General features: G+C 42.2%; 1 protein-coding gene and 1 pseudogene across 3 annotated transcripts in view; both read left to right on the forward strand.

Moving 5' to 3' along the window:
• The window catches only part of LOC126094468 (probable cytochrome P450 6a20), a 136,499-nt gene that overhangs the window by 81,997 nt on the left and 29,825 nt on the right, over positions 1–24,677 (forward strand). For all 3 annotated transcript variants that reach the window (XM_049908857.1, XM_049908858.1, XM_049908856.1), the window contains exons 6-7: positions 14,137–14,303; positions 22,355–22,576. In XM_049908857.1, the coding sequence (XP_049764814.1) occupies positions 14,137–14,303; positions 22,355–22,576 (389 nt within the window). The remainder of the gene's footprint in view (positions 1–14,136; positions 14,304–22,354; positions 22,577–24,677) is intronic.
• Positions 12,829–12,946, forward strand: LOC126096142 (5S ribosomal RNA; annotated as a pseudogene).

Here is a 24,677-nt window from a genome sequence, read left to right on the forward strand (position 1 = left end):
TAACATATCAACAAGTTAATCAAAGAGGGTTCATGTGAGTTCGGTTCTGTCGTTAGTTATTTGTGTAATCAATCTCTTATGATCGGAACATTTCCAGGCTGGCTAAAATATGATAAAGTTAAGGGAGACAAAGAGATACCATCAAAGTATCGACCAATTTCAGTTTTGTCGACTTTGTCAAAAATATTTGAAAACGTTCTGTTCAAGCGTATTCTTCAGCACTTCATTACCTGTAAGAGATTTCCTTCCAGCAGATATATAACATATGAAGACATGCACATAGAAGGAGTTGACAGAGTTTAATTCCTAGGATTACAACTCGATAAGAAATTTAGTTGGAAAGGCGTACCACAGAACTGCTGAAGCACCTAAACAAGTGTGTAGCTGCATTGTGAATGATGTCAGATGTAGGAGATATGAATATTTAAAAAAATTCATGCTTTACTTACTTTCATTCTGTTATGTCGTATGGGACCATACTCTGGAGTAACTCTTCAAACCAAGCAAAAGTTTTTAGAGTCCAAAAGCGTGCAATAAGACACATTTCTGATGTAAATTCAAGAACATCATTTAGAAACCTGTTCAAAGAACTGTGTATTCCAACCATTGCTTCTCCATATATTTATTCGTTCATGAAATTGGTTGCAAATAATATTTCTCTATTTACAACCAACAGCTCAATAATATTATCGATACCAGGAATAAGAACAACTTAAAGTCACTTACCTTGGTCGAAAAAAGGAGTCTAGTATTCAGGAACATACACTTTCAATAAATTGCCAGCAACCATTAAAAACTTGGTTTAAGATAAAGTACAGTTTAAACAGAGTCCGCAAGACCTCTTGCTAGGAAACATCTTCTACTCTGTAGATAAATATCTTAACTGTCAGATCAGCTTAAGTAAAAATTTCTGTTAGATTTCAGTTTTGACGGTATTCAGTCGCAACAGTCAAGATAGGTTATTTTGTGTATTATTAATGTGCTAAAGATGCATAACAATGTTTCATTCTGACAGTGTATTAATTCTGTAAGTATTGTCAGTTAAAGTTTATTCTGATGTATTCATATATCTCGACAATCTCCTGACAAATGATCAAGGAAATGAGTATTATACTCACTTGTTCTATGTTTTTTATGTTATACTTTCTGACATGTTCCACACCCACGAGAATCATCTCGTTTTTGTGTCTGTGGACCGGAAACTGAATCTAATCTAATGTGAGATCAGAGTGAGCAACAGCAACTTTAACTGCCACAATTGCTATGTCCGTAGTAGTGGATGCAAACCAGCGGTAGACATTCAAAGGATATTGAGAAAGAAACTGAGTTGTCTGTCATCTAGCGGAATCAGCATCTCTGCTGCTAATGGTCCTCCATCAAGGACCTCAGTATAATCTCTGGTAACATATGGAAGTCCTATAAATTCGTGTCGTTTCCATGACATAATACACTAAGTACCTACGAAAATACGAGACGATCTATTACTCCGACAGTTATCTTTGAGGATGACGACAGTGGCACTTATTGAAAGCTTTAGTGTGCAAAAAAATCTTACACGACCAGAAATTCAAGAAGTATATATCTAAGAATGTCGCCTCAGATAACTACGCTCTACATCATAGATTACCGACCTATTTTGCGCATCGGAAGCAACCGAGTCCTTCGTGATAATAGTAGCAAAGGAGAGTAATGGCGTAGGAAAGATTCGCGTTGGGAAGGGGTATCGCCAAATGTTGGAGAATATTATCAAGAAGAACAGCACAGCTAAGCGACACTTATCTCAGAATTTAATTACCACATGAAAAATTCGTTTTTAAAAGTGTAGTGAAGTTGTATAGCTTAGGTTCCAGGGAAACTCCGATGGGTTGTTCACTTGCACGATTTACAACGTTTTCCTAGCTCTTACACACTGAATTTCTTCTTGCGGATCGTGACTGTTGCGTGTCATGTTTCGCAGTTTAGCGTAGCTTCTTAGTGTCTTGACTGAGACATTGGGGATGATGAGAGAGATAACAAATAACTTCTCTAGCATATGAGGAACACGTCGCGTACAGTACCAATCAGGGTGCCGTGTTTCACGTCTCCATCAAACGAACGGGTCAGCATTTACAATACCACATGCTCTCGCTCCATGAGATCCTGTGAAGTTGATTGGGATCTAATTCAAGAGACTAGTGTTTACTCTGTTGATCATTTATAGATCACAGGTATGGAGATACGTTCTGTTTTTGTAATCATAGAGCAACAGGCGTCGCTGAAACAGTGCATTTCGGTCCATCACCAATTCGTTGATCACAATAGAGGACGCGTTAGCATAGCGGAAATTAGCCGACCACATGGTTTGACGTCTGTGTATTCACTTCTTTCCAGAATCATTGCTAGTTGTATACAATGCTAGATTACCTAAGCAGGGACTTTGAGATGGAAGATCAGGTAGTTACAGCTGGGGGAACAGGAAACAGCGTGGCTATCAATCTAAGATGTAGTATTACGAGTGACCTGGATAAAATAGGAGCAGAAACTGGGCTTGCAAATGTGGGGTTTGTGGAGGTCTTTCAGCGCCATGATCGGCCCTGGGTAAACACTGCTGTAAGGCATGTTAACACTGCGCTGAACAGGATGCTCAAGACATCGGTAAAATCTCACGTAAGTGTTGATCCAGTGGATTCTACTGGTAGGTGGGAATAAACTACTCACACTCTGCACCTAAATAGAAGGGGGAAAGATAAATTAGCTTCTCTGTTAGCAGATACTGTATGGAGGGTCACAGTCACACAAGGGATAACCCATGTAGTTAATCTACATCTACATCAAAATTTATACTCCGCAAGCTACCCAACGGTGTGTGGCGGAGGGCACCTTACGTGCCACTGGCATTACCTCCCTTTCCTGTTCCAGTCACGTATGGTTCGCCGGAAGAACGACTGCCGGAAAGCCTCCGTGCGCGCTCCAATCTCTGTAAATTTACATTCCTGATCTCCTCGGGAGGTATACGTAGGGGGAAGCAACATATTCGATACCTCATCCAGAAACGCACCCTCTCGAAACCTGGACAGCAAGCTACACCGCGATGCAGAGCACCTCTCTTGCAGAGTCGGCCACTTGAGTTTGCTAAACATCTCCGTAACGCTATCACGCTTACCAAATAACCCTGTGACGAAACACGCCGCTCTTCTATGGATCTTCTCTATCTCCTCCGTCAATCCGACCTGGTACGGATCCCACACTGATGAGCAATACTCAAGTATAGGTCGAAGGAGTGTTTTGTAAGTCACCTACTTTGTTGATGGACTACATTTTCTAAGGACTCTCCCAATGAATCTCAACCTGGTACCCGCCTTACCAACAATTAATTTTATATGATCATTCCACTTCAAATCGTTCCGCACGCATACTCCCACATATTTTACAGAAGTAACTGCTACCAGTGTTTATTCTGCTATCAAATAATCATACATTAAAGGATCCTTCTTTCTATGTATTCGCAATACATTACATTAGTCTATGATAAGTGTCAGTTGCCACTCCCTGCACCAAGTGCCTATCCGCTGCAGATCTTCCTGCATTTCGCTGCAATTTTCTAATGCTGCAACGTCTCCGTATACTACAGCATAATCCGCGAAAAGCCGTATGGAAATTCCGACACTATTTACTAGGTCATTTATATATATTGTGAAAAGCAATGGTCCCATAACACTCCCCTGTGGCACGCCAGAGGTTACTTTACCGTCTGTAGACGTCTCTCCATTGAGAACAACATGCTGTGTTCTGTTTGCTAAAAACTCTTCAATCCAGCCACACAGCTGGTCTGATATTCTGTAGTCTCTTACTTTGTTTATCAGGCGACAGTGCGGAACTGTATCGAACGCCTTCCGGAAGTCAAGGAAAATGGCATCTACCTGGGAGCCTGTATCTAATATTTTCTGGGTCTCATGAACAAATAAAGCGAGTTGGGTCTTACACGATCGCTGTTTCCGGAATCCATGTTGATTCCTACAGAGTAGATTCTGGGTTTCCAGAAATGACGATACGCGAGCAAAACCCATGTTCTAAAATTCTTCAAGAGATCGATGTCAGATAGTTTTGCTCGACGACCCTTCCTGAAGACTGGGGCTACCTGTGCTGTTTTCCAATCATTTGGAACCTTCCGTTCTTCTAGAGACGTTCGGTACACGGCTGTTAGAAGGGGGGCAAGTTCTTTCGCGTACTCTGTGTAGAATGGAATTGGTATCCCTTCAGGTCCAGTGGACTTTCTTCTGTTGAGTGATTTCAGTTGCTTAATGGGGCCAGGCAGACAGGTTTTTTAGGTTAAAGCCAATAGAATAAAAGAAGCTTCATGTAAAGTAAATAGGAATAAAGCTAAGGGTAGTATCAATTTACTTCATCAAAATATCAGGCGTATGAAAAATAAAGTAGATGAGCTGTAAGTGTGTTTAGATTATTTCAAAAATAAGAATGAAATTGATATACTTTGTCTATCTCAACACTATGTAACTGTGGGGATGGAAAGTGTCGGTATAAACAGATTTAATTTAGCATCTTACATTTGCAGATATAACATGGAGAAAGGGGGAGTTGCCATTTACAGGAAACAAGGATATTAATACAAAACTGTAGAAGTAAACAAATTTTATTGCAAACAGCACTTTGAAGTATCTGCATGTTAAATATAGTTAGGCAATGTAGTGTTGATATTAACAACAGTGTAAAGATCACCATCACGGGATTGGGAGCTTTTCATAAAAAAATGACTCCCTGTTATGCTGTCTGTCAGATCAAAAGAAAAAGTTATTAATCTGTGGTGGTTTCAGTGTAAACTTTATAAACAATTCTGATACGAAAAGTGAACTAGAAGTGTTATTAATGACATAGAATCAGTGATCAATTTCCCTACATGTGTAACTCACGATAATGGCACTTTAACAGATAATATATTTGTGCAGCAAGAAGATGTAAAACTAGTACATGCTTTCCCTGAGATAAATGGATTATCAGACCATGATGCACAACTGATTAACTTACAAAATCTTGCAGGATGTACAGTATAGAAACAAGTAAAAGTGTAAGGTTGCTCAGTCAAGTATCTATAGAGCACTTCAGAGAAAGTTTAAGAAATGTTAATTGAGGAGATGTATATAATGAGCCAAATCCTAATGATAAATGCAATATATTTCTTGAAGTTTCAATATATTTCTTGATAAATTTATATTCATTTTTGAACATCATTGCCAAAAAAATAGTAAATGTGGCACCAAACAATTTTCAAAGAAATCTTGGATTATTACAGGTATCAAAGTGTCTTCAGAAAGAAAAAGAAAACTGCATGAGACAGCAAGAATCATAAAAAAAGTTGTCAGTAAATCAAGAAATATGTATGTTAGAGATGAAGTTAACAACATGGACAATAAAATTAAATCAATATGGAATGTTATTGGAAGGGAGACAGGAAAAGTAACCATTGGGGTAGGTAGTATTACTATTAAAGAGACTGAGATCATCTTAACTAACAGTATACAAGTAGCTAATGTATTTAACAACCATTTTTAAGTGTAGGGGAAAAAACTGGTGAGAATAGTGTGGTGTCACAGCCAGACACCACACTTGCTAGGTGGTAGCCTTTAAATAGGCCGCGGTCCGTTAGTATACGTCGGACCCGCGTGTCGCCACTATCAGTGATTGCAGACCGAGTGCCGCCACACGGCAGGTCTAGAGAGACTTCCTAGCACTCGCCCCAGTTGTACAACCGACTTTGATAGCGATGGTTCACTGACAAAATACGCTCTCAGTTGCCGCGACGATAGTTAGCATAGCCTTCAGCTACGTCATTTGCTACGACCTAGCAAGGCACCAGTACCAGTTACTATTGATACTGTAATCATGTACCGTCAAGAGCGACGCTCATCATTAATGGATTAAAGTTAAGTATTTCACCAGCTACGTCCGTTTTTCTAAAGTCTAAATTCCTTGTCCTGTTCCAGACCTCACGCCAGCCTGCGTGAGCTAAAACGCGTGCCTTTCGGCTTCCTCTAGTACCCGGTGTTGGCTCTCCTGCCAACCCACAACAAATAGTTCAAAAGAAAAAGCCAAGAAGTACATGGAAGAGTCATTTTTGAGAAATTCAGATTATTTTTCACCTAACAATCTCTTGTGAAATAAGGAAAATCATTAAATCTTTGAGAAATAGATGTTTTATTGGAGTAGATGACATCTCAAACAAGATATTAAAACAATGTGGAGCAGTTACAGCTGATGTTCTGAGTCACATATGTAATGTATGACTAACTCAAGATATTTTCCTAGACAGTTTAAAATACTCCAAAGTGAAGCCTTTCTACAGAAAAAGGGATACCACAGACGCCAATAATTACTGACCAATATCATTACTTGCAGCACTTTCAAAAATTGTAGAGAAAGTAATGTACTCAAGAATAGTTTGCCATCTCAACAGTAATGGGATGCTTAGTGAATCACAGTTCGGATTTAAAAAATGCTGTTCCACTGAAACAGCAGGATACAATTTCACCGCCCTCATAATACATTCTTTAAATAGTAAAATGTCACCAGTAGGAATTCCCTGTCACTTAGCCAAAGCATTTGATTGTGGGAACCATGACATTATATTACAGAAAGTACAACTCTATGGCATAAATTGAACAGCATATGAGTGGTTTACGTCATATTAGAGAGCAGGAAGCACGAAGTTTCTTTATATGGTTCAAGTGATTTAAAAAAGTTTGCCACTTCATCTGACTGGGGTAAAATTACATCTGGTGTCTCACAGGGCTTGGCATGGTCCCCCTCTGTTCTTAATATATGTGAATAACCTTCCTTCTTATTTGAAATAAGAAACTAAACTGATACTGTTTGCTGATGATACAAGCATAATTATTAATCCAGTAAAAGAAACTCCAATAGAAAATGATACAAATAATGTCTTTGGAAAAGTTATTAACTGGTTTTCTGCATATGGGCTTACCCTGAATTTTGAAAAAAAAAATCACAGTACATCTAAGTTTCTGCTGATAGGAGCACAGTTCCTTCAATCAATATAACACATCAACAGAAGTCAGTAGCCAGGGTAGAGCGTACTACGTTTTTTGGGTGTACATATAGTTGAGAGTCTTAATTGGAAAATCATAGAATAATATTTTGCAGTAACTCAACACTTAGGGAAAAAGTATTCACTGCTCAAAAGAAAGTGGTTACAATAATGTGTGGGTCTCATAGCCACACATCTAGTAGGCATATGTTTAAAAGGTCAGGAATTCTTACAACAACCTCACAGTACATTTAGTCAGTAATGAAATTTCTTCTCAACAACATGGACCAGTTTAAAAATAATAGTGACGTTCATGATTGTAATATCAGAGGAAAGAATAACTTACACTGTCATCTACTTAACCTATCTTTGTCACAGAGAGGGGTAAAATATGGTGCTGTAGAACCACTGGCGTCTGAGTTATCCTTACGGTAAATATTCCAGTCTGAACTTAGGATTTCGTTGCTAGTCACTCCCCGTTTCAACCAGCTTTCTGTTCCTAATACCATCTGAGCATTATAACATTCAATAAGCGATACTAATTCAGGAACCTTTCCTTGGATATTCCTGCAGTTTACCAGTATCATATTAACCTTTTCTACGGCCCGCATCTCGTGGTCGTGCGGTAGCGTTCTCGCTTCCCACGCCCGGGTTCCCGGGTTCGATTCCCGGCGGGGTCAGGGATTTTCTCTGCCTCGTGATGGCTGGGTGTTGTGTGCTGTCCTTAGGTTAGTTAGGTTTAAGTAGTTCTAAGTTCTAGGGGACTGCTGACCATAGATGTTAAGTCCCATAGTGCTCAGAGCCATTTGAACCATTTTGAACCTTTTCTACATCTGATCTGCGAGGACGTGATTTCTCTGAGAACATTGTGGCTGATGAAAAATCGATTGTGGCAGGCATTTCGCCTCTGACCCCAAGCGGTGATTTCTCTAACCTAAAAAGCTCCTAAGTGCACGCCAGACTTACTCACTATCCAACTAACCGCTTCCTGCGTGTCTTACTCTCATGACCTATTAAGGGAAACCCTACAATTCTCCATCAGATAGCGGAGGTCGAGGAATTCGCATTCGACACCGTCGCAGAGTAGTCTGAGCCTCTGATTGAATTATCAACTCCACTCCTAACCAGAGGACCGCGATCGGCCATGGGTACTCTTCTATAAATAGTAAGCTTAGCCTGCACCTCGCTAGCAAAAATGGCTCTGAGCACTATGGGACTTAACATCTATGGTCATCAGTCCCCTAGAACTTAGAACTACTTAAACCTAACTAACCTAAGGACAGCACACAACACCCAGCCATCACGAGGCAGAGACAATCCCTGACCCCGCCGGGAATCGAACCCGGGAACCCGTGCGTGGGAAGCGAGAACGCTACCGCACGACCACGAGATGCGGACGCACCTCGCTAGCTGCACCCTGCTAGTTGCCTTCACAAAATCAGCTATCTGCCGAGAGGAGCCGAGGATAGCCTCGGAATCCAAGCCGCAGGAGTCATTCCTGCCGACATGTGCCACTATTTGCAGCCGGTCGACCCAATGTGCTCGATAGACGCAGGCAGGGTCTCCTGTGCGTTATGGACGAGCCCCCCGGTGAACATACCGAGTGCACAGGCATTCTTTCCTGCCCTACATACTATTTCCCTGACGCGCTCTATTATGTGCATAAAGTTGGACCTCTCAATGACTAGAATACCCGCCTTCCGCACTTCTCCGGACTTGACAGAAATCGGCCGCTGGCTCAACAGGAGAGGCCTCCGTTGCTCTCTCAGAAGTACTAACAGTGGGTAGTACCTCGCTAAGGCGTAAGGAGCCAGCCTTGCGGTGAGTTATCTCTTTTGCCTTCCGCCCAGTGATGCACAAACCCACCACTGCCCCCACTCACTCTCGAATGAGGACGGACTGGTCAGAATTCCCGGAATTGAATTAGCGTGCAATAAAGTATAATATTTCGGTACACGATAACCACGTAACTGCGAAGTCCCAATGCGTCTCAACTAAAAAAGAATGTAGTGAAATTCTGCTAAACAGGTGTTAAGTCGGGCAGCCAAATAATCAAATAAAATTCGGGTACCATAGTAAAAAATTCACGCGACTTTTTCCAACACTGAAACCAGCAATAAATACGGCAACGATCGAAACACGCGAAAATATTCCTAATTTTGTGTCACAATTTAAATTTAACAAGAAAATTTTTTTGTACTTTACCTCAGAAGTAGAGCCTTCGACGCTGGTCGCTCTTTGACCTATCAAATGTGCATACAGTAGACAATACCTAAAAATCTCTAAAAACTATAAATCATGCGTCATCGCGACAGGCATAAAAATACTAGATTGCCACATTTAAAGTGCAACAGCGGTAACGCAGTGGTAACCGGTTCCCGACAGATCACCGAAGCTAAGCATTGTCGGGCTGGGCTAGCACTGGGATGGGTGACCACCCAGTCTGCCGGGCGCTGTTGGCATGCGCGGTGCACTGAGCCTTTGTGAGGCAGACTGAGGAGCTACTTGACTGAGAAGTAGCGGCTCCGATCTCGCAAACTGACATACGGCCGGGAGAGCGGTGTGCTGACCACATGCCCCTCCATATCCGCATCCAGTGAAGCCTACGGGCTGAGGATGACACGGCGGCCGGTCGGTTCCGTTGGACCTCCTTGGCCTGTTCGGGAGGAGTTTAGTGTTTTTTTTACAAATAAAGTGCAGGTTCCCAGCTCCCCACGGAAGTCTAGTGTGGGCTGTAATTATCATATGGCAGCGAAACTTGGTAGAGATGTTAATGCGGAACAGACTTACGCTGGAAAAAAATAGTTCAAGTTCTAGCCACCAGGTGCAAATCTAGAGCTGCTGATCACGTAGTTTTACAGATGCAGCATTTCGTCAACGCCTCCCGAGCTCATATTGAACCAACTGTATAAGCGCCGGTTAATAATAAAATAACATCATGCCTTTCTCACTTGTTTGACTTTTACTCCCGCATCCCCTTCTCTAGATATTGCATGTGAAACATTCTTTAATTCTCCCTTCCATTAACAGCGCCAGCTTTGCACAAGGTGGCCACAACTGGAACAAATTTTTTCCAGCGTAAATCGGTTCCGCATTAGCGCATTAGAATATTTATCAAGTTCCGCTGTCATACGATAACTACAGCCGAAACTGTATTTCTGTGAGTAGCTGCACTTTAATTATAAACAACCACTATAAATAGCAAAGCAATTGAAAATAACGTTTGCGTCTCTTTGAGCTACATCCACTCATGCCATCAAATTTATTGTGAGAAGAAACAAAGTTAATAACAGGCATTTTTATTATTGACCTGTTATTTAATCATTAATTTTATTAGTGATAATAACTTGTACATGCTATTTGGAAACGCGAGGAGAAAGCTGAAGTAGCTCGTTACAGATCTGATGTCATAATATGCATGTTATGGCTTAATCATTGATTCCATATTGAGTAAAATGGCTTTGAAGGCGAAACTAGCCATGGTACAAGTACGTGACTTCTGTTAGCAACTGTAGCGTCTGTCTGCTGCCTGTAGCTGTTATACCACGCTCATAGCTGTGCGCATGCGTACACAGATATGCTTTAAACATTTTTGCATAATTTCAAGAGTCGTAAGGATGATTTCCACGATACTGGTCATAAAAACAAATTAAAAGGCGTAATGAATTGGTCTCATCAATGTGAATAGTATGTTGTTATAACGTAGCCCGTCGGGAACATGTAGCTCAACTGTATTGTCGATAGCTCACCACATAGGAAAGCACACAACTCAATGGCCGCTAACTTGCTAAATCGCACGTAAACCAGTGGCGAACAAGCGACCGAATTTGCGAAATCTCACAGCCTCTCTTACAACAATTGCCAACCAAGTTTGATGGGCATCTCCATGACATTTACGCGTTTACTAATTGAACACGTGTCGAATCGCTCTCATTTTTTGAATGTTTTCTACATTCTCAACTAATCCTTTCCCAGACTGGTGCGCAGTACTGAAGAATCGGCTGAAGGAGTGTTTCTATGAGCCATTCGTTGCGTGATTGTTTCTTTGTTCATGAAGTTTGCAGGTATCGTTCTATCGAAAGGTGTTTAAAGTTATCAGTCTGTAGAATGGTTTGATACAAGCGTTTTCTTTCTTGTGTTAATCTTTCCATCAGTATGTACATATTACATCCAGCATTCTCGATTTTCACAACTTACTTCTTATTTATTGTCTCTTCTGTCTCTTTCTTTTTCCTATTTATTGCTCATTTTACTGCCACATTAACAGTTCTTGGAAGCTAATGCTAATGCTAACCAATTTCTGCTTCTGATAACTTGTTAAGAGTTGCCAACGTTCAATGCCCATGTTTCAAATACCTACCTATTTTGTACTTCAGCAGTCTGTTTAATTTTTAGCACTCTTCTGCAAAACAACATTTCAAGCGGTTCCAGTTTCTTTTTCTCCATATTTTACACAGTAAACGTTTTATTCCCGTGCAACCCTGCATTAGGGACCTCCCTCCTAGTTCTTCCCCCGTTAGACCCATGACCGTAGCAGTCTGGTCCCTTTAATCCCACAAACCTCCACCTTCCTTCGTTAAGTGAGAATAACTTCTGCTTGTAGAGTTCTTTGTCGTTGCAAAAACCATTCTTCACCTTCGTCTATCTACCTACAGTATCCTCCTTACTCTAGCCATCTTTTCAGTCTTGGTTTCTACGTAAGAAACTTCTTCTTCCTCTTTTTCTTTATCTTCTATGCTTCTTTCCCTACATCAACTTATCTTTAGTTAATTCACGCTTCGTTCGGACCCTCTATGTGCCAGTGGTTTCATAGTTTTTCACCATTGCTATCTACATCTTTTACTGGTAGTTCTTCATCTTCCTTTCTTCTGCTCTTCTCGTGTAGGATCTTTTCTTCTTTACCTGCTCTTCACCCAAAGCATGAAAGAAAAACCAGCTGAACTAGTTGACCTGTGTCTAAATTTACTTCTTCGTCTTACGTCACTCTCCACAGGCATTTCGGCTCCATTTACCTTTGCTTGAAGAGCACGAAAATTGTATTCGTTAGTTAGGCTTCGACTAATTCTTAGAGAGTGAACATAAATCAGGAGACTTCATGTTATATATTTGTAGGTTAGCTTTCTTCTCGCTGACTTTTTCGTTGAATATGAGGATTCTGGAGTATTTTTCACTGTTCTCCTGATGACATCCAGCCGTTTCTCTACGATTGTGTGTCACTTTTCTGCTGCTACCAAGAACTCAGTTTTGACAATTGTATCAAGATGTTGTAATTTAGACCCATAACACAACTGTTTATTGTTATACGGGTCCTTAGTTAGCTTATAAACGATTTTCATTTTCCTCTCACGCATTTTATTTGGAACCTTATCCGATTTGTTATCTTCTATCAATTCTCCTAGGTAAATGAATATCTCTATTATGCAGACTTTCCCTTCTCTAAAATCTAAAGTGTGTGGGGCATTTTCAGTGTTGATAATAAACTCAATGGGTCACTATGAGATTCGTAGTCCATCCCCTTTTGTCTAACTTTGAAGTTAGTTAGATTTTTCCTTTGTTGTTTCCAGGTAATTGAGAAAGATAGTCAGCCTGCATTCTCTCTTCGAACACAAAAATCTCGTTTACGTGAGATTTGTCCTCTAATTCTCACATAATTTTTTTCCAGAAGACATTTAAACAATACTGGACATAGCCTATGTCCTTGTCTCTCTGTTTTGCTATCCATTCTTAGCTCTCTAGGACCACGAAATGGGTCAATCTCAAAAAATTAGAGAGCCCTACATGTAAAAAAAGCCAACCGCCATACCACAGTGGTAACGCCGGTTCCCGTCAGATCACCGGAGTTAAGCGCTCTCAGGCTGGGCTAGCACTTGAATGGGTGACCATCTGATCTGCCGAGCGCTGTTGGCCAGCGGGGTGCACTTGTGAGGCAAACTGACGAGCTACTTGATTGAGAAGTAGCGGCTCCGGTCTCTTAAACTGACATACGACTGGGAGAAAGGTGTGCTGACCACATGCATCTCAATATCCGCGTCGAGTGACGCCTGTGGGCTGAGGATGACACGGCGGCCGGTCGGTACCGTTGGGCCTTCCAAGGCCTGTTCAGACATATAAAAAAACTACACGAAAAACCATATAAAATTTATGTTTTGCGGTTCCGTCAACTTAAGGACACTACATTTCGAAAAGCCATGTCGCCTTAAGTCAACCTTCCTTTACGATTTTTAGCAGTAGATGATATCTGTACTAGGTTTTATAATTTATGTAAAAATTTCAAACAGGCAGTAAGTCAATTCGTGTCAGGAATTTCTCAGGTGATAATCAATGGCTTAAAAAACAACAAGGAGCGGGAAAAGATTGAACTACATTTACTGTGTTGTATGTAATGACAATGTAACAAAACAGGATACATTTTTGTAGAAACATTAAATAAATCTTTATGCCGTGTAGTGAACTGCGATGAAATATCTTCCAGTTATTCTGAATTTTTACAAACAAGAAGTATATAGTAAAACGAGTCTCTCACAGCAGTTGTCACAGTACATTTTCTAAAAACGAAACTCTCAGTGCCCAAAATCTTTTCAAGCTTTGATGGGCTTTGTCTCCAATACCCAGTGCTCCCAGTTCCCAGTATACTATATTTTACACCAATAATCTGATATATGGCTTTTTAGCCTATGCTTTTGCTTTGCGTACGAAGTCCTGTTCTACTTCAAATTTCCCGTCCTTTAATTAATTTTTTCTTTACTGAACCAGTGAAAAATAGATTAAGCTACTAGTTTAGGACCTCCAGGGCTGTAGCAGGATTTTAAGAGACCATCGTAATTTTTGGCTGTTTAATTTTTTATTTATATAAACTGGTATTGCAGTTTCGGTGTTTTCAAGTGAAACACACAAAAAATTTCGTTTCAATACACTTTCAAAAATCTGCTCAAGCACTAAATTTTTGCTGTTTTTCACTCGAAAACGACTGAAGACCGAAATTGCCGCGGTAAATAAAAAATTTTAACTATCAAAGGTGACAGTGATGTCCTTTAAAAGGTTTTCTGTTATGCAACAATCCCTGTATAAGAAAAATTGCGGTGTGGTTTTTGTGACAGATTGATGCCGGAGGAGGTGCACAATTTCCTACGCAGCGTCGTGGGCCAGACGGTGGCTCGCCGCCAACATGACGGTGTCTACCGCAACGACTACCTGCAGATGCTGGTGGAGCTCAAGACAAAGGGATACCTGGACGGCGCGGGGCAGGTGCTCGCCGACAAGTCTTGTGAGTGTAAATCTTACAGTCTACTACGTTCTAGAACACAGTACAATAACACTAAGATACTAAGATGTAAATGTTTCCTAGGAAACACTTTATGCTACATATCAGTGATACTGAGTTGGTCACACACGTTAAGCCTCTGATTTGGAGTGTTTCTCTTCTATATGTGCTACATGGTCCACAACCTGTTGGATAGCAAAAGTCAGGCTTTCACAAAATTGTTTCTGTACTCACTTCAGTTCTAATATACTTTGTTATTTTGGAAGATGGATATCAACTGTAGGAGATCTCTGACAGGGTAGTAAGATCTACAGAGCGTACGTCCGGAAACGCGTGGTTTCCCCGCTGGAAGTTATTTTATTCATACAGTACATCAGCGGACAGCACGATATCTTGTGATCAAGAGCAGGTGTTCCAAGATGCGCCGATGGACCTAGAGGCGTCCAGCACACGCCACAACATGCTCAACCGTGCACCTGCAAATGCACCAGTTTGCGCCCAAACGCACAGTGGATAATGTGAATAAGTTTTTCTAGCGTATGAAAATGGTGCTTGGATTGGGTTGAATGTTACGAACAACCGGACTGCCTCCAGTAATCCATCCACTTCCTAAGGTGTTGTAGATGTCGCTTTTTACCGTAATGTAGAGTTGGACTCAGCATTGCCATGTAGGAGGAATGTCCTCCATAACAAATTCCTGGTAGCTTGTTCCAGCAAGAGTGAAAGTGACTGAAATCAGATACGACGTTTACGTACACTGCATATGGAGGATCATGTGTGATGAACACCTGCGCTACTCTCAGGCAAGCCAAGTGACCATGTGGAAAATTCTCCATTGAAACTGTTACTACCTGTATCACGTACATCACGTGTACGAATTATTGACGTACATTCATGTGTAGCATCAGTCCACTGGAAAATGCAGTGGCAGTTCAATGAAGAACGATTATTCCCAGCAGAAGATACCCAATAGCTACCGCTCTGACAATAAGGTCAACTGATACTGCTGATTTATGTCCGACATAACAGAGGAATTCTGTGCGGGCACAAATCAATGATGTAGAAGTTGATTGTCTCTCTTCAATGTGTATCATCTGAGAATGTGGTGTATGGCAGGAGTCCCAGGATTCTGGATGCATGATGAAAAAATCATCATAAATGTTCCTACAGAGAAAAGTGAGTCAGCAATGAATCCTTACACGTTGTGATACAGGTAGTAACACTTTGAATGGACGAAGTTCCACAAGATCGTTGGGTTCACCCAATATTACTTGGCCGTGTGACTGAGAATATCACAGGTGTTGAACCTACATGATGCAAAACATACGTTGTAAGTAGGTGTAGCTGATTTTGATGGTCATCCACTCCCACAAACTCGCCTATCTCCCGAAACGCGAAAACAGTAGGAGAGGAGGGCGAGGGTCTACTTGTTAATGTCACACTGAAGGCGAACAACCATCTGTCCCTTGTAATTAGATAATCGGTCGTATGAATGGTTTGGTGAAATTTCCCGCGACTTTCTCTCCTGCGCCAGTTTTTTTCATCACAGAGTCTCACTTGCACCAAATACCCTCAATTATTTGTTGGCTACACTCCAATCTCTGTCATCCTCTACAGCTTTTTTTTCTCTCTACGGCTCGTTATAATATCAGGAAAGCTAATTTCTAACTCCCTAACACATGTCATATCATCCTTTCCTTTCTTCTAGATAGTATTTTCTACATCTTCCTTCCTTCGTCTTATCTTACAGTCAACTTAATTTTCAGTATTCTTTTGTAATACCACGCGTCAGACTCTTCGATTCCTTTCATTTTCGGTTTTTACGTAGTCTAATATCGTATTAAGGTGCAACGATCGTATTTGATTAGTTCCCTATTCGAATTCTAGGTCATCGTCAACTACACTTTTATTTGAGTCAGTCAACCAATAATAACAAACATGCAGCAGCTCGAAGCCGTTGCAATCTAGGGAAACAGTAACGTCCTCTGGCAAGAAAACAGCGTCTCGTCCCATTGGAAGATAATTTACAGGATGTCGGTTGGTGTGACCTTGGTACAGGAACCACGCAACTCCGATCTTCATTGGACCTTATTAGTTATTTATCTTCTCAACAATCACTCCCTTGCAGTTTGATTGTACTTTTAAAAATCATACTGCGTATCAGAACATTTATCACTTCAGATGTTTGAACATTATCGTACTCATAGTTCGCCTAGAAGAGACGTTTAGATGAAGTCGTTTTCCACTGTGTGCTGCAAATTTCTTCACTTATACACTCCTGGAAATGGAAAAAAGAACACATTGACACCGGTGTGTCAGACCCATTACACTTGCTCCGGACACTGCGAGAGGGCTGTACAAGCAATGATCACACGCACGGCACAGCGGACACACCAGGAACCGCGGTGTTGGCCGTCGAATGGCGCTAGCTGCGCAGCATTTGTGCACCGCCGCCGTCAGTGTCAGCCAGTTTGCCGTGGCATACGGAGCTCCATCGCAGTCTTTAACACTGGTAGCATGCCGCGACAGCGTGGACGTGAACCGTATGTGCAGTTGACGGACTTTGAGCGAGGGCGTATAGTGGGCATGCGGGAGGCCGGGTGGACGTACCGCCGAATTGCTCAACACGTGGGGCGTGAGGTCTCCACAGTACATCGATGTTGTCGCCAGTGGTCGGCGGAAGGTGCACGTGCCCGTCGACCTGGGACCGGACCGCAGCGACGCACGGATGCACGCCAAGACCGTAGGATCCTACGCAGTGCCGTAGGGGACCGCACCGCCACTTCCCAGCAAATTAGGGACACTGTTGCTCCTGGGGTATCGGCGAGGACCATTCGCAATCGTCTCCATGAAGCTGGGCTACGGTCCCGCACACCGTTAGGCCGTCTTCCGCTCACGCCCCAACATCGTGCAGCCCGCCTCCAGTGGTGTCGCGACAGGCGTGAATGGAGGGACGAATGGAGACGTGTCGTCTTCAGCGATGAGAGTCGCTTCTGCCTTGGTGCCAATGATGGTCGTATGCGTGTTTGGCGCCGTGCAGGTGAGCGCCACAATCAGGACTGCATACGACCGAGGCACACAGGGCCAACACCCGGCATCATGGTGTGGGGAGCGATCTCCTACACTGGCCGTACACCACTGGTGATCGTCGAGGGGACACTGAATAGTGCACGGTACATCCAAACCGTCATCGAACCCATCGTTCTACCATTCCTAGACCGGCAAGGGAACTTGCTGTTCCAACAGGACAATGCACGTCCGCATGTATCCCGTGCCACCCAACGTGCTCTAGAAGGTGTAAGTCAACTACCCTGGCCAGCAAGATCTCCGGATCTGTCCCCCATTGAGCATGTTTGGGACTGGATGAAGCGTCGTCTCACGCGGTCTGCACGTCCAGCACGAACGCTGGTCCAACTGAGGCGCCAGGTGGAAATGGCATGGCAAGCCGTTCCACAGGACTACATCCAGCATCTCTACGATCGTCTCCATGGGAGAATAGCAGCCTGCATTGCTGCGAAAGGTGGGTATACACTGTACTAGTGCCGACATTGTGCATGCGCTGTTGCCTGTGTCTATGTGCCTGTGGTTCTGTCAGTGTGATCATGTGATGTATCTGACCCCAGGAATGTGTCAATAAAGTTTCCCCTTCCTGGGACAATGAATTCACGGTGTTCTTATTTCAATTTCCAGGAGTGTATGTAAAATTGGTCATTTTACAACTTAAGGTAAATCTTAAACGAACATTGCACAAATTATTAATGCATACATTGGGTATGGCATTAATAAATACAGTTTGTTAACATTATATATAATAAGTCTTGTGAAATGAGAACACACCTCAGGCAAACAATGTAAAACAGTTTTATTAACAAATGCATCAACCAAAAGCTCCTCTTTGGAGAAAAGTTGATCACTACAATAGTTTGTGAAAGTTCGTGACTGGCACTGAATGTACACATGACTGAACTGAGGCTGAAGCCCTTAATGATGGAAAGTGGAAGTCTGATATTCACTTGGTTGCAGAGCAAGGTACAACGTAAAATTCAGTTGCTAGAAGAACAATGTACGAAGATAAAGCTGACGTCTGCTTCCCAAGTCATGCTCGTTCCTAATGCTTAAGCCAAGTCCTGGTGACGATGGCGACAGACATTAGCGGCTTCCTCGGTCAGCGGTGGCTGGCGAGCGGCATGGCGTCAAGCACAGCGAAGAGATCTCTCCAGACCTCAACGAGAGTCTGGCTTGGAGTGGAATTGCTGCACCCTTAGTACCCAGGCCCCACAGAGATACAAGAGGAACTGTTCACGACCACGTGGGCCACGGAAGCAAACAGGTCGCAGGAGCGACGACCGTTAGCGGCACACACGTTGCTTGCTCTGACGCCTTTAATGTTAGGCAGCTCGCATGCCACAGGTATGAGAAGGATTGCAGGTCTGCCAGGCGAGCGACCCCTGCATCGCAACACAGGATGTGTCTACGTCGGGGCTCTTGGCAGGGGGGGGGCAATTTCAGGAATATTATTGTCCACAATCCATTGCCTCACAAATGGTGCTATGTGAAAGGGTGCATTGTCATGTTGATACAAACAATTATTGTCTCCGAACTGGCCCTGTACTACATGCAGCACATGGTGCAATTAAATATTTTCTTGTCCTTCCGAATTTACCGTTTTCTTATGCACAATAAGGGGACTACAGGTTTACCGCGTAAAACACCCCAAAACTGTAAGACAGTCTGTTCTGTACTTTATTGCTTGCACTACACACGATGGCAGGTAACTTTCTCCAGGCATTCAGCAAACATAAACCCTTCGTCGGATTGCCCCAGGTTGGAGCTTGATTCATTACTCCAAATCACTCGTTATCAGTCATTTTCTATCAGTGGATTCGCTCTTTACACCGCCTCAAGCGTCGCTTAGCACTGAATACAAAAATATGTCACTGCTTCTCTGTTGACAACACGATACTCCCCGGCTCCTTTTATACTGGCGAGTGAGCTTCTAGTGACATTTAGTCGTCAGTTCCGTATTACGTGAGGGTCTCCGCGTACGTTTTATCAGATAATGTACTGTGTTGACTTGAAAATCATGTAAAGAGCTAAACTGACGAAAGGCACTTACAGGATGAGTGAATTTCAATGGTCAAACAGACACAGGCCCACAGAGAAACCATTTGTGAGACAACTGACTACGTTGTTTATATACTCTGAAAGCATACTGTAAAACTTCTAAAGTCGTGTTTGCAAGTTTCTCGTTGGTATTTGAAAAATTGGCATGAAACTTATTTTGATATCGAAATACGTAAATCTCAGTGCCGGACGACAAAACTGTGTTAAAATTAAAATTTGACGGCACGTATGTGATGCTCATGCTACACAATGGGAAATCCAGACTAGCCAGTACATCAAACAACTTGTACGTGAGAGAGTAATTCGTTTTCGACGAAATTTGCGTACGCTATCTGACTGCAAAACAAGTTACTCAGATTAAAATGTTGTTCCTGAACACTGTTAATCTTTATCTGTGATCTTGCAAACAATGACTCTACCAGAACTGTTCATTTAATTACACAGCAAATGAACATAACACTTAAAGCACCTACCTTTCAAATAAAACTGCTTGAAAACTCACAAGATACCATATTTCTGAAATCTTTAACTGACTTAAAACCTCTGAAACGATAATTTTACAAATACACTTCAACAATTATTGCACCTTACAGTGGACATGAATTGTGATGATGGTTCAATTTGTTGCCTTACCTGTGCGCACGGAACGCTCGTGTATTCTGCATCCTGTTACTATTAACATAATGATGAAACTATCAAAAATCTAATTTCATTTACCGTACTTGCGATGTGCAATGCAAGACGGTATCTTATCACTCTCTATAAAAATGATTCTAGAACACACAACTCGCGATGTGCAATGCGAGCTTACAGAACACGTTCATAAACGTAAAGAAAGAAAAAATGAGAAACTAAACTAAACGACTCATAAATGAGAAGAAGACTCCAAGTTAAACTACGCTTCATTAAGCCAGAACAGCTACACACATTTTCATGAAGTTCTCACAACTAGATAAGTTAGCAACATATTTCTTAATAATTTTCCTGTGCACGATTACATTCCTTGACACTTGTTTCAATTATAAGACAAATTATATAAAACCATATACTGCATTATAATATTTCTGTAGTAAACTTCAGCCGTACGCAATGTTCCAACAGTCGAAATTACACACTTACAAATATTACCCTGAAATTTCCCGTTTTAACATTCTTCTACTGATATAACCTCGTTTTCTTTACTCAAAATATGTTAGTACAAAATTCTTCTTAAATAAGGCTGCCTCCACTACACGGCAGACCAGCTTCCATCCTTTTCAAACCGAGTACATAGCCAGTCTTACACACTCAACTTTGCTACTCTCTTCAAAAGAAACCTCTCTGACCAACAAGTGTGCTCTCAAGAACAGACAAAGAATATAACTGTATCGATACTACAGAGGCTGAGTACATTTATCAAGTTCGCAATTACATTCGAGTTCATGGCCAAGACTTCTTGAAACTCGACACGGCAAATACGACAGTTACCTTTCAATGAAATGATAATTAAATCAAGAGCCTAAGCTGTCGACAGGCGTTGATATAATCAACGGGGACAGTTAAAAATATGTGCACCGACCGGGACTGGAACCCGGGATGTCCTGATTATACGGCAGACGCTCCATCTATCTGAGCCACCGAGGGGACAGAGGATAGTGCGACTGAAGGGATTTATCCCTTGCACGCTCCCCATGAGACCCACATTCCCAACTTAAATGTCCACACACTACATTCGTAGTGCCCCTGCCCATTACACTCATTACTCACGGCAGACAATCTTACCGAGTCCCGTAAGAGTTCGGGCAGTGCGTGTGTATCCAGCCTGTAAGAGTTCGGGTAATGCCTGTGTATCCAGCACGGGACTCGGTAAGATTGTCTGCCGTGAGTAATGACTGTAATGGGCAGGGGCACTACGAATGTAGTTTGTGGAGATTTAAGTTGGGAATGTGAGTCTCACGGGAAGCGTGCAAGGGATAAATCCCTGCAGTCGCACTATCCTCTGTGCCCTCGGTGGCCATGTAAGTAGCAGATCCCGGGTTCGAGTCCCGGTCGGGGCACATGCTTTCAACTGTCCCCGTTGATGTATATCAACACCTGTCAACAGCTTAGGCTCTTGATTTAATTATCATTTGATTCAAAGAGAGCCGCATGGTCACCGATGGTATCTGTGCTTTCGGACATGTCCGAAAGAACAGTTACCATCTTCATACAGTTACCTTTCAGCTCTTCCTAACTACGAAAATCGTAGAGATGTGAAAAAATTACTGTATATTTCGGCAGAAGCGCAGCTGCCTCATCGACCAGGATTACTTAAGGATACTCCATTCGAGCAGCGTCAAGATGTGTCATATAACCTGACAGAAAGTCGGCAAATTTTGCTGCGACTATGAGAGAACACGACGAAATATTCGACTAGACAGCTGTAAACGTTGGTCAAGAAATAGAAAAGAAATCGAAATAATTCGAAACTCATTCAGGATACGGTATTGCATGCAACTGCAGGACCGACACATCCTTCAGCGTCGCTTATCGCCTTCCTTAACAGGTGCGAGAGTCCTGTGATTGCAACATGTAACTGTAATATACTAAACTACTAGTAGAACTGCCTTGCACTTTCATTAGTAGCAACAGTATTTATATCGACTACCACGCAGTTACTCTTTTAAACTATCGGTATTTTCCTAACGAGGACAGTTTTACATAGAATGAAGACCGATGGCCACAAATTAGCGATTATTTCATAGACCGTTCGTTTACCATGTTTACGAAGTACAATTTGCTCCTAGTGTCTTGAACTGTCAACTGTGTCGTCTTGCCCCATTAATTTCGAACAACCCGTACACATAAAGAAATTTCAGATCAAAGCAGGCGTTGACTTCATTCTACCGTTTCATACTTTGTCTGTTGGAAAACTAATGTGTCACGTAACTCACACAGTCCTGCCATTGCAGTTTTCACGGACGTGGACATCGCGGCGCAGGTAACGACTTTCATGACGGACGGCGTGCACACCAGCTCCACGGCCATGTCGTTCGTGCTGTACGAGTTGGCGCTCCACCCAGACGTGCAGCAGCGGCTGCGGCAGGAGCTGCGGGAAGCTCTCAGCAAGCACGGAGGACAGCTCGGCTACGACGTCATCCAAGAGGCCACTTACCTGGACATGGTCATCTCAGGTCAGCGCCTGCCTTACCTGCTTCTACGCATACCACTTTTGTCTTCGCAAAGTACACGTAGCTTTATGATACAGGGCAGTCCGAACCTAGAGAGTCAGAAGTACACAAACCGTAGAGTATTCCAAACTGGTTACCTTGACGTAAGGAACTAATGGTTGGAAACGAATATTTAGTTTCTATTAATATAAACGTCTAAGGTTATACCAAAAACTTCAACACACAGCAATTGTCTGAAAGGACAACCAGCAACCTATTAAAGACGATTGGTGCTTGTTGACAAATCTTCTTCTTCTACTATGCAGCATCATCCCCTCAAATTCTGCTGCACTATCCCATATTTGTCGAGAAACTTGACAAGCTTTCAGAGGCTTGAACGACACAGTTTCTCTTAACTTTGTATCCGCAGTGATGAACTGCTTTCATTCTTTTATATTGGTTTATCATCTCGCAAAATCATATGAAGTTTCAAAAGTATATTTCCACTTTCGACTGTTATTAGCCATCTTACGGTCATAAAAGCAGTGGTTGACTTAGAAGCATACTGAGAAAAACACGTTCTCACTGTGCTTGTGGCTGAATTTCTCCTCCCTTTTTCGATCTGAATATAACCAGTGATTGTCATGCGTAGTAATTTTCATTTGAAATTTTGCGATTATTCGAGATAATAAACCATTTTGAAGAGATATTCTCAATTACAGGAAGCCTCCATAATTATTTAAATATCGTTTTTTACTAAAAGTTCTTTGAATTAGCGATGCAAATGTTGTGGAAGCTTTAATTTGTATTGGCAGTAGAACCACAATCCCCCCCCCCCCCCCCCCTCTCCTCCGGTCCCCATAGAGAAGTTCTGGTATACAGAGTATCCCAAGAGGAACTGTCAATATTCAGGGATATCACGGGAATTATCAATCGAAGAGAAAAAAGTCGAGTAAACATGACTGTCAAATGCATACCTTCGGAACTAGGAGTACATATTAATCTTCAGTACGGTGAAACACATCTATCCTACTGCAAACTCTTTGATTTCCACATTTAGAGAGGTGGTAGTACTAACCAAAACAAGAAGAAAATGTTCAGCAAACGTGGGATGACGTGCATATTTTAAGACCAATGAGCACTTGTTAACAAGTGCTCATAGCTCTTAACGTATACATTTCAGAGCCCATGTTTGCACGAGTATTTTTGCTTCGAATGATCGTTCCTATCACATCGGTGAATACTGAGCCCCCCTCCTGGGACACTCTGTACGTGGGATACAGCGAACATTTCAGTGCAATTGTATGACTTACACCTCATCATCATCATTTTCTTGGGCCTTCGTCCCACTTCAACGCGGGGTCGGCCCTGTCTGTTACTATGGATGCGATGGTGTTAGTGTCAGAGGGTGGACAGATGCCCTTTTCGCCACCTCATACCCCTGGGACGGAAGTAGCGTCCCCCAGCTGTCTGTGTCTAGTGTAACATATGGAATAGTGCAAATGTTTTCAAATGTCTGCGAGTCGTGTAACTGAGGCGGGACGTGGGACCAGCCCAGTATTCACCTACTGGCATGTGGAAAACCGCCTAAAGATCCCATCAAGGCTGGCCTGCACACCGGCTATCGTTAATCCGCCGGGCGGATTCGATCTGGGGCCAGCGCGCCTACCTGGGTCCAGAAAGCATCGCATTAGCGCCCTTGGCTAACCTGGCGGGTAATTGTATGACTTACACCTATAAATCATTTATGAAAAATTTTGACACAAAAATTACGTAACTATAGTTTGGTATAACAAACAAATAGTGTTCATTGGTTGTTTCTTTTGTTTTATCTTTGAAAGTCCATCTTCTCATCTTTTATTAGTCTAATTTATATTTCTTATCTCCTTTGGCTAAATCAACTTTCATTGTCATGTTTTTCCGATTTCCTACAATATTTGAACACAGCATAAAAATCACTGGCGGGTTGCTTAATACAACATATACATAAGGTACTCATAACCTGTGATGGAGACTGCACAGGTAAGAGTCTGTTGAAGCCTTCAAGTTAATACGCAACTCACTACAAATTAACTTCTATAATAAAATCACGCAATTGTTTGTTTCGTATCCTGATCCCATGTAA

This window comes from Schistocerca cancellata, chromosome 8, assembly GCF_023864275.1.
Source record: "Schistocerca cancellata isolate TAMUIC-IGC-003103 chromosome 8, iqSchCanc2.1, whole genome shotgun sequence".
Classification (NCBI taxonomy): Eukaryota; Metazoa; Arthropoda; class Insecta; order Orthoptera; family Acrididae; genus Schistocerca; species Schistocerca cancellata.